Source organism: Vombatus ursinus, unplaced genomic scaffold (assembly GCF_900497805.2).
Source record: "Vombatus ursinus unplaced genomic scaffold, bare-nosed wombat genome assembly UNPS02012602.1, whole genome shotgun sequence".
NCBI classification, from domain to species: Eukaryota; Metazoa; Chordata; class Mammalia; order Diprotodontia; family Vombatidae; genus Vombatus; species Vombatus ursinus.
In genome coordinates, this window is record NW_020952380.1 from 232,826 (window position 1) to 244,213 (window position 11,388).

Here is an 11,388-nt window from a genome sequence, read left to right on the forward strand (position 1 = left end):
ATTTGCACCTTTGGAAATTGTGCTGTTTGTAGTGATCAGATGGATTCTTATAGAGGAAACAGCTTGGAATTAAAAAAAAAAGTACTGTGAAGCCTCCCCAAAGCTTTTGTTCCTGTTCTCTTATTAATATTGAATTCTGGGTCCAGCTCATTATCTGTATATAGTATCTGTCCCAAATAAAGATACTGATGTACTAACCCAACAACAATAGGCATTTTTCATGCATTTATTTTTCCTGTATGGATTACTACTTTTACCTTTTTTGAGTAATTATGGATCTCATTGAGTTAGCCTGAAAGGTTTTAGGGTTTGATATAATTGGTAGAATATCATCTACATGCAAGGAACATTTAGAGGACCATACCAATTATAGGAAATACTGTTTCTATTTGTATCTTTCAGGTTGGTAGACTATCTTCTTTTTTTAAAAACAGTTGTATTAGTATTTTTTCCTTAATATTATTTTTCTCCACTTACAAGTAAAGATAGTTTTCAACATTCATTTTTGTAAAATTAAGAGTTCCAGATTTTTCTCCCCCCCCATTCCCTTCCCTCTCCCCAAGACAGCAAGCAATCTGTTATGTTATATGTGTTGTGTTAGTATTTTACTCATTTGAATCCCCAATTTATATTCTTCAAAAAATAACATAATTATTTAGGTGGAACACTATAACTTTCCCTATAACTCCAACCTTTTAAAATTTCAATTAATATTTACATTTTATACTATGGTCAAGTCTGATGCTGGAGATAAAGTATTAGTGCTCAGAATAGACTGTAAGCAAACAGCGAATCAGTTCCCTATTAAATAGGCCAAAGAACATAGGGAGATATATTAAGAGGATTTGTAAGAGCTGTGAAGTGATCTGCTTCTCGTTCATCATTGGCCAAGGCCAAACTAAAAATACTCATCTCTGTTTAAAACATATAATTTAAAGATGTATGTCAGTCATTTAATAAATTCACAGTATGTCAATCATTTTTTAAGTTTGCAGAAGAGGATAACAAGAGTGATCCTAGGTTTATGAGGCATGTTTTCAGACCAGAGCCTGAAGGAAGTGGACTGATTCAATCAACAAAGGAAAAGCTCAAGGAAGCATGATAAATGTTTGCCAATATACAATATTGCAGTGATTTAACAGCTATATAACATTGGATGGATAAATACAATACAATTATTTCAGTTGAAAAAAAAAGCAGTTCTAGTGAAGCATTAGGAAAAAAAGCATCTAAATTTTCTAATGTGAAAATTAAGATATTAATCAATTAACCAGTATTTATTAAGTGACTCCTATGTGCTAGGTGCTTGGGATATGAAGGCAAAAATAAACTAATACTTGTTCTCAAGGAACTTGCATTCTATCAGCAGAGATAATATATACATATCTAAGTATATACAATGTAAGTAAATAAAAATACCTACAAAATAGACCTTAGATTATTTTTTCTTTTATAGAGACACAAGCCCCTCAGGGGATCAGAAAGATCTCATGTGTGAGGTCATGTTTGAACTGAATTTTTAGAAAGCTAGGATTCTGAGAGAGAGTTAAGAGTAAAGGAATGTGTTCCTAGAAAATTAAGTTGGAACCAAGGCTATGAGGGACTTTGAATGTGCCAGAAGTTTTTTGAGCAAGACAATTATACTGTCATATCTGCTTTAGAAAAATCACTTTCAGAGGTGTGTGGAGGATATATTTATATTGCAGGGGAGAGAGATTCAAGTTCAGGGCACTTCCTAACCCAGTTAGGAGGCTGATGCAAAGAGGCAATGAGGTCCAGATATGAGATATTTGGAGAGGAAGGGTTGATATTTGGCAATTGATTTCATATGTAAGGTGAAGGAGAATAAGAAATCAAGGTTGTGAATCTAGGTAACCGAATGATGACAAGATGTCCTTCCCAGAAATAAGGAAGTTTTTAAGAGGTCTAGATTTGGGAGAAAAGGCAGTGAGTTAAGTTTTGGAAATGATGCATTTGAATGCTTACAGGACATCTAGGTCAAAAGGTTTGATAGGCAGTCATTGATGCAAGAATGGAGCTCAGAAAAGAAACTTAGAGATAGGTTTACAGATCTGAGTCATCTGCATAGATAGTCATAATAATCATAGCCAGTATTTATATCACATTTTAGGGTTTGAAGAGTGCTTTACAAATATTACCTCATTTCATCTTCACAAAATCCCTAGGAGGTAGGTGTTATTATCATGTCCATTTTACAGATGAGGAAACTCAGACTGAAAGAATAAGCAAGTTGCTCATGGTCATAGAACTACTTAAATGTCTAAAACTGGATTTGAATTCAGGTGGTTTTCCTGACTCCAAGGTCAGCACTGTTTCCACTTTGCCACCTAGCTGATGAGGTCATCTCCAAAGAGAAGAGAAGGTGGCTCAGAGCAAAGCTTTGGCATATACTCACATTTAGGAGCTAAGATATGAATTTTGCTCCACAAACTCAGATGTTCTCAAGTTCAGTCTCTGGACCTGGATCTATTTGCTATTCTTAGGAATCTTTATTTACTTATTCCTCACAAAAGACATGTGGTATATACATTCATATCACTGAAAATCAGGCTACACAGAATGCATGTTGTTCACATCTGACAGGCATTTCTAAAACTGTTTAAGTGAAGCCAGCATGTCATGTTCAGTTCATGTAACTCTGTTGCTGCAGGGAACTAATTCTATTTCTTGCCAGCCACCTTTCAGGAAGACTTTTCCCACAGGACCTATGGCATAAATAGATAGGGAAAGCAGATTTTACTCACTGGAGCTGCTGAAGGTTTTAGTGAGCACAGCTGCTGACAGAAATTGATACTTTTACATCAGGCCTCTTTATAGTGCTCGGTGTTTGGCTCTTTTGCTATAAGAGAGGAATGCTTATTGTTGGATTCTAGGTTTGTGGTTTACACGCTCACTAAATCTAGACACACAGAACACTGGCTTGTCTGTCCAATAACCTTAAAGGAACTTGGTGTGTGTAAACCTCATCCCCACATCATACAGAAAATCAGTCTTTTATGTAATAATTCTGTTCCTAGAAGGCCTCCTTTTATCGAATTGATTTTCTTGCTTATCCCCTTTCTGAAACTCTATGGTTTTGTTATCTCTAACATTAATAGTTTTTCTAGGTCAATAAATTAATCTCTCAATATATGAAAGGGAATCAGGTGATGCTTCAGTTAATGCATGTGAGCAGAAATGTAATGCATAGTGCCTTAGAGGCTTTTTTTATTGGCTGTAGTCTCCCACATCAGACCCCACAACAAGCACCCACTTTACTTCCCAAATAATTGTTTAGTTACCAAGAGTAAAGTCACTTAGCCTTTTATTTGTGACTTAAAAAAGGAAAATGCATTTGATTTCTTCTGGGGTATTTCAGAAATTGGTGCTGACAGATATTTATTGTGATTTTAACTCAATTTAATTTTTTGCTTAATTTCTTCTATACAAGGAATTGATGAGAACATGGTATTAAAGAGAAATTAAAAATTAAAGCCTAGCATTTCACTTTAAGAAAAGAAGGTACAATGATCACCAGAAAAAGCACATTTGAGGGAATATAGTTAGAAGCAGTTGGAAGCCACTGGTATAGAGAATACTTAAAAACAGAGTATCTAGATCATACCACATCTTTAAAGCTGCTGTCATTAGAGAACAGGTCTATAGTTATTTGAGCTTTTATGTAGGACATTTCTAAATAACTTATTTTTCACTTGTTCCATATCTTTTTAACCATTATCTCAAATGTGATTTATTGTCTGATTTCCTTATAAGCATAGTTCTGATTACAGATGTTAATTTGAGGTAACTAAAAATGCTCCTTGTGTTAATTCCGGGGATGCAACACTTAGATAATTTAATAATAAAATATAATTCATTTGTTGTTCATGAATGATTAATGATTTAGGTGCATAGTAAAAACTTTTAAGAAAAACAGTCTTGAAATGATTTAATTATAGAGTTATATAACTAATATTTTATATATCTAGTGATATATATGTGAATATATACATAAATGGACATATAAACTGACTCGTTTTTCTTAATTTGGCATATAAAGGATATGATGTTGGTCTAGTATGCCTTATCACAAAACTAGGGTTAGAGGTCTTCCGATACATAAATAAATGTTCTGAATATGGCATATATATAACATGATAGATAATAAATATATATTCTGCTATAGATAGATGGATAGAGATAGAGATTTAAAGTGTAAATTGAGAATTAGGCAACTAGGTAGCATGGTGGATAGAATGTCAGTCCTGGAGTCAAGAAGACCCATTTTACTGTGTTACTAGGTGTGTGATCATGGGCAAGTCACTTAATCCTGTTTGCCTCAGTTCCTCATCTGTAAAATGAGCTGGAGAAGGAAATGGCAAACCATTCCAATTATCTCTGCCAAGAAAACCCCAAATGGGGACGGAGAGTCAGACCCAACTGAAAAAAAAAACAAAATTGAGAGAATATATAGGAGAAAAATAATGTTATGGATATACTTTAAATTTGGATTTCTTAACCATTTTTTGTCATGGACCTCTTTGGAAGTCTGATTAAGCCTACTGACTCTTTCCCAAAATGTATTTTAAAATTTATAATTGAAAAAAATTAAATTTCAGTCAGAGGTTGGATAAAATAAAGAATATATATATAATATGTGTGTGTATTTATTTATTTGACATTTATCCACAGACTCCCAGGCTAAGAACCCTTGTCAAAGCAATGCCATTAAGATTTTCTAGCATGGTGCTGTTTTGAACTACAAAGAACTAAATATGACTTAATTGGGCAAGACTTTTAATAGCAGAGAATACTGTTGAGCATTGCAATTAAAATTCAGAATATGTTATTTTGAATAAATGTTTTTCTTCCTGATGATTTAGCAAAAGAATCATAAGTACATCCAACATAGAACATGTTTCAGGATTCAAAACTAAGAATTTTAGTTACCTGCAGAGCAGCAAGACATCTAACTATCGCTGTGCTCTCAGTACGTCTTCAGTTTACCTTCTAAAACATTGGTTCTAAGTGTGTCAGTAGTAACACCCATGAGTGTGAGATTAGTAACACCATGTACTTTAGCTTTGTCTTTTCTTACCTTATATGATAAACTCATAATACTGGGAGATTCCCCTTTATTTTTTTCTTATGTGCAGATAACTTTCAATGAAAACTTTAATTAGATAAGAAAGGGGTCATTTGGAGCAAAATCCTTATATCCACATATTTTAGTATTTTTCAGTACTTTGATGGATAAGTGATCTCATCAATGCTGGCACTCTCTCTAATGGTGTAGCTTTTACCTCACCAGCTTCTTCTGGTCCTGTGTGACTCCTGTGCATGTTCTCTCATAAATTATCCCCAGGGTGTCCATCTACCCAGTGTGCTAGGGACCTTCCTTCCTTTAGGTCTTGCTACACTGTTTGAATGTTAATGAAACACCCAGACTGTCTATCACTTCCTTCTTGCTTACTTTACATAAATAGCTACTCTCTTTTCCAGCAAGACTGATATCTTTTCTACCAGTTCCACTGTACACTTTTTCATTAGTTATGCTCATGCGTCTTTCCATTGCCCTTAAATGATTAACTTTAAATCCTTAGAGACTGTTATTTCATGTTTTGATTTCATATAGCTGTTAGGTGGTGCAGAGGATAGCATGCTGGGCCTGAAGTCAGGGATATTCATCTTCATGAGTTCAAATCTGGCCTCAGATACTTACTAGCTGTGTGACCCTGGGCTAGTCACTTAACCCTGTTTGCCTCATTTTCCTCATCTGTAAAATGAGCTGGAGAAGGAATTGGCAAACCATTTTAGTATCTTTGTCAAGAAGGCTTAAAATGGGATCATGAAGAGTCAGACATGACTGAAAAAAAAACTAAATAACAACATTCCTATGGTATTACCATAGGAATGTTGATATTAAAAGATGAGCCATCGTTTAAGGTAGAAGTTTAGAGTCTTCAAATGCATAGTTCTATTTCCAAAATAAGTGAATAGTCAGTTCTCCTCCCCTTTCTATTCAATTCCAGGCCAGGTTCATCATGACTCTTACAGTGGCTATCCATGATGCATGTACTGATCAGCCAGCTCTATGGACTGTCCAACCAACTGCACATTATAATCTAAACAATAGGCATTCTTCTTTCAATTATTTGTACTGTGTATTTTGGCTTTTATTAAGAAATTTATAAAATTTGAGGGACCTCAGGGCAATCAGGAGCAACACAAATTGGAGCATCAGAAATATTTCTCCACATGGAGAGAATGCTTCCTCCATTTGACCTATGACAGAGGTAAATACCCAAAGGAGTGTTTTTGCCTTGATTGAGAATAAGAAGGCTGTTGAACAAATTTACCTATATTTTGGGGGGAATTAAAATTTTTATTTTACTTTATTTACTATTTAAAAATAAACATTTCCCCCTGCCACCTCCCCCCAACTAGAAAAAAGAATGAAAACAAAACTCTTGCAAAAATATATATCCTCAAGCAAAGTGAGTCCCTGTGTTGTCCATGTCCAACTATATATGTCACTTCTGGTGCAGTGGATAGAGCGCTGTGCTAGGAAGAGTTGAATTTACACATTTTACTAGCAATGTGACCCTTGCCAAGTCACTTACCCTCTGTTTGCCTTAATTTTCTCAACTGTAAAATAGGAATAACTGTACCTACCTCAAAGGGTTGTTATGAGGCTCAGATGAGATATTTGTACAATATTTAGCACAGTGGCATGTAGTAGGTACTATATTACTGCTTATTTCCTTCACTCTTTCTCTGCATCTTCAATCCATCATCTCTCTATCATGAAATGGGCAGCATGCTTCAGTATTGGTTCCCTGGAAACATTTGTTTGTATTTATAATGTTTTTCTTTTTGTATAAATTATTCTCCTTGCTCTGCTCACTAGACTCTTCAACACTCAATACATCTTCCTAGGTTTCTCTAAAACCATCATGGTAATGCACCATTGGTGGAGTTCTGAATTGGTATAGTCAATCTGGAAAGCAATTTGGAACTATTCCTGAAAAATAACTAAACTGTGCATGCCCTTTGACCAAGTGATACCACCACTAGGCCTGCAATGTAAATGTCAGGTATTATGCTCGATAATAAGCTAGAAAGAGGTGAAAAGAAATTGGGACCAAATTCTGTTAGTAGCAATGATATAAGATTTTTGAAAGAATGAACTTAGCCATTTTGTTTAAAAAGATAAGCTAAAAAATGCCTTTTTCTGTGAGGTTAGAACTATATAACAATAAACAAGTATTTTTCTCATTCCAGAGAGAAGACAAGCTGGTGCCAAGAGAAACAAAAGTTTGGATAGAACAGTTTGAAAGAGATATGACAAGGGCACAAATGACTGAAGCAAGTTTACAGGACAAATATCAGGTAACAAATAGAAAAGTAACTTTTGAATTCACAAAATGCCTTTTGTAACTAAAGTTCATATGTAACCTTGGATCTGTGTTTAGTTTTCTAAATTATGGCAAGTAAACAATTAAGGAAAGCTTCTGTGTGAGTTTAGGCTTTGTACTATTTCTTGCTCTGCAGAGTTAAACATTTACCAAGTCCCCACTAAACAGAGAATTGTGGGTTTAATTCTTATTCTTAAAGAGTCTTTAATTCTTTAGGGTTAATGAGGGAGATATGTGCCCACGCACAGGCATACAACCACATATACATACACCTTCTCAAGCATGTGAAAATGACTTCAAAAATCATTATATAAATGAATTCAAATTCATATATATAACACAAGCTAAGTTGTACCAAATACTTCCTACATCCTTTTAATTCTCCAATGCCTAGGACTCTTTGAATGAAAAGTTAAATGAACCCCCTAAGGATTTATTTTTATATAGCTTTTATGGTATTTTGAAAGTTGATATTAGCTTGGAGGGAATGGAAGATAAAATGTGCAATGAACTTTTATTCACTATCACCACCCAGTGTTCATCATATGAATTTACTGCCTGCATGATCCATATTAAGTTGCATGAAATTGCAGTTTTGCAGATGACAGAACTTACCTTGTGTTTCCGTTTTAGCTTGGCATAAAGGTCACTCATTTCTCTGCATCTCCAGTTAATATTGACAGATTACAACCTATTTTTAACCCATTCATTTTCATAGTAATAATACTGCAAATCGTATTTGGAGACACTGTTACTTGTGTGTAATATAATAAATTCATCACCATATGTACAGTGTTTTTCAGCTTAGTGTTTTACTCATAGTTGAAGCTACTTCTAATAAATTTATTTTATTTCACAGTTTGGTTGAAATTTTACATTCAAGAAATATCTCATTCACAGTTTTATGTAAGATAGTATCTTAAAGACAAATTCTGGCAAGTTATGTAGCATCTAAGCTATAAATTTAGATATGATTTATCTGATTATCCAGATTTTCAGTTTTTACAATTTGAATATTAGCTATTTATTTTTAAATTCAGTCCAGTCATCTTACTGATCAATTTGAACATTTTGAAAAATTCTCAGCTTGCAAATCACTATTTTGAATAAAGATAAGTCATACTGTTTATTATACTGGTTTCATTATCATCATCACATAGTTATAAAATATTTTAAACTGAGCTTTTCTTATAATATTCCTGTGAGTGTAGATAATCAATGTCATTTGACAGATGAGGAAAATGAGGTTTAGAAAGTTTAAGTGATTTCCTTAATAACTCATAGCAATAAGTATTAGCACAGTGCCTTGCACATAACAAACTCAATATTAATTTATTGACTGTTGTTATTGTTGTTGCAGTTAGGCGATGTCAGACTGATTTACTGAATGTCAGATACAGTACTCAAACACAGATCTTTTGACTCCTAGTCCACTGATTTTTCATTACAACAGTTTTACAAGGAAGTGACATGGGGTTGATAAAGCACTGAAGTCCTAGGTTCAAATCCTGGCCCTATCGTTGATTGACCGTGTGACCTTGGGCTTGATTTTTCTGACAGTTGAAAACTGTCTTTGCATATAATTGGAAAAAAATAAAATACAATTAAGTGGGGGGGGAAGAATTTGACTTCAATACACCATATCTTGTATAAAGATCACCTCTGTGAAATTTAGAAAATATAAGATGTTTCATTTCTTGAATGCCCAATTTTCAACCAAGTAACAAAATAAAATAATTTTATTAATAATCTTAACTGTGTCTAATACTTCGTTGAAAAATTTTGTCCCCGTGTTAATGCATGCTCTATATTAAACATCATGCTAGCAGTGTCCTCCAAAAGGATTCACATCATCACGCTTTCTATGACACTAAATGGACTAGAGTGGGCTGCGTTCAGTCAATCCTACGCTGAGGAGGCAATCTGAGGACCAGAAATGACTATAGCAATACTAATTTGATTCTCTGCGTAAAATTCATGGAAGCCACAGAAAAGAGTTGCTGAGGGAGTAATCCATAGATCATTAAGAGTATCAAAATATTATTAAGGAAGGACTGATTCTCCTATCAATGCAAATGAGTAAAATGGTCCAGTTTTCCTCATTTGACTTATTACCCTGTTGTTCCTGCTTTTTCTCCTTTAGTCATTTAAGCACTTCAGAGTTCAGTATGAGATGAAGAGGAAGCAGATTGAACTTTTAATTCAACCGCAACGCAGAGATGGTAAATTGTCACTTGATCAAGCTCTGGTAAAGCAGGCATGGGACAGAGTATCTTCTAGGGTAAGTTTCCCCAGATTACCGTAGTAGTGTGTACATTTATTTATGGTATATTTTTAATGTCACTTCAGTGGTTTTCATCAGGTTTTGAAGTTTCCTTTAAGAGATGGAGAGAGGAGTGCTTTCCTTTTTTGGTGTTGGGCTTATCAATTTGAAAAAGGCTTAACAGCTCAGAGCTATGCATATTATATCTTCTTGTTGATTTTTTTCTGCCTGTCATTTGGAATGTTTATTCTAAAGCTTTAATTGTCTTGCCTTATATTCCTTGCTTGTCCTCTACTCTTTTTTTCTTTGCCCTCTGATTATATAATTCAATGAATGGAGGATATTGTTGATGGTAAAACTTTATCTTCACTTAAGTGAATATCCAAGAAAACTTCTAGCAATAGGGCCTCTACAATCTTTCCCTATAGTCTATTATAATGTTGCTACTGTTGAAATCACTCAGACAGCAAATAAATTATCACTAGAGCTTAATCTAATCTCTTCTGATGTAATTTGAACAATTTTCTCTTGTAATTCTAGATTTTGAAGGCACTTTAGGGTGTCCAATCTCCCCTTGAAATATTATTCCCTTCTGCATCACCACCAGCAAGTAGGCATATGGTCTCAGCTTGAAGACTTTCAGAAGATGGGGAGCTCATTACTTTATGAGACATTCCATTTTCAGATAGCTCTAATTCTTGTTTTTTTATTTTAAATTTATTTGTTTTAGTTTTCAGCATTTACTTCAACAAGATTTTGAGTTTCAAATTTTCACCCCATCTCACCCCTCCCCCCACCCCAAGATGGCATGCATTCTGAATACCCCTTACCCTAGTCTGCCCTCCCTTCTATCTTTCCCCCCCTTCTCTTATCCCCTTCCACTTCTACTTTCCTGTAGGGCAGAATAGATTTCTATACTCCATTTCCTGTATTTCTTATTTCTCAGTTGCATGTGAAAACATTTTTTTAAACATGTTTTTAAAACTTTGGGTTCCATATTTTCTCCCTTCCTCCCTCCCCACCCACCCTCATTGAAAAGGTAAGCAACTCAATATAGGTTATACATGTGCAATTATGCAAAACAGTTCCATAGTAGTCATGTTGTGAAAAACTAACTCTATTTCCCTTAATCCTATCCTGCCCCCCATTTATTCTATTCTTTCTTTTGACCTTGTCCCTCCTCAGAAGTGTTTGCTTCTGATTACCCCCTTTCCCAATCTGCCCTCCTCTTTATCATTCCCCTGTTCTCTTGTCTCCTTCTCCCCCTATTTTCCTGTAGGGTAAGACAGATTTCCATATCCAATTGAGTGTATATGTTATTCCTTCCTTGAGCCAAATCCTATGAGAATAAGATTCACTCATTCCCTCTCACCATCCCCTGTTTCCCCTCTACTGTAAGAGCCTATTCTTTTCTGTTTTTTTTGTGAGATAATTTACCCCATTCTCTCTCTCTTTCTGCTTCTCCTAGTATAATCCTCTCTCAACCCCCTTTAATTTTATTCTTCAGATATGATCCCTTCATCTTCAACTCACCCTGTGCCCACTATCTATCTATCTAATCTATATCTATATCTATACCTATATATACATATGCATGCATATAATTTTTTCCTTCCAACTACCCTAATACTGACAAAGGTCTCTTGAGTTATAAATATCCTCTTTCCATGCAGGAATGTAAACAGTTCAACCTTAATAAGTCTCTTA

General features: G+C 34.6%; 1 protein-coding gene across 1 annotated transcript in view; it reads left to right on the forward strand.

Moving 5' to 3' along the window:
* The window catches only part of SYNE1 (spectrin repeat containing nuclear envelope protein 1), a 552,931-nt gene that overhangs the window by 158,060 nt on the left and 383,483 nt on the right, over positions 1 to 11,388 (forward strand). Inside the window, exons 11-12 of the mRNA XM_027857999.1 lie at positions 7,285 to 7,392; positions 9,562 to 9,699. Coding sequence (XP_027713800.1) covers positions 7,285 to 7,392; positions 9,562 to 9,699 — 246 coding nt within the window. The remainder of the gene's footprint in view (positions 1 to 7,284; positions 7,393 to 9,561; positions 9,700 to 11,388) is intronic.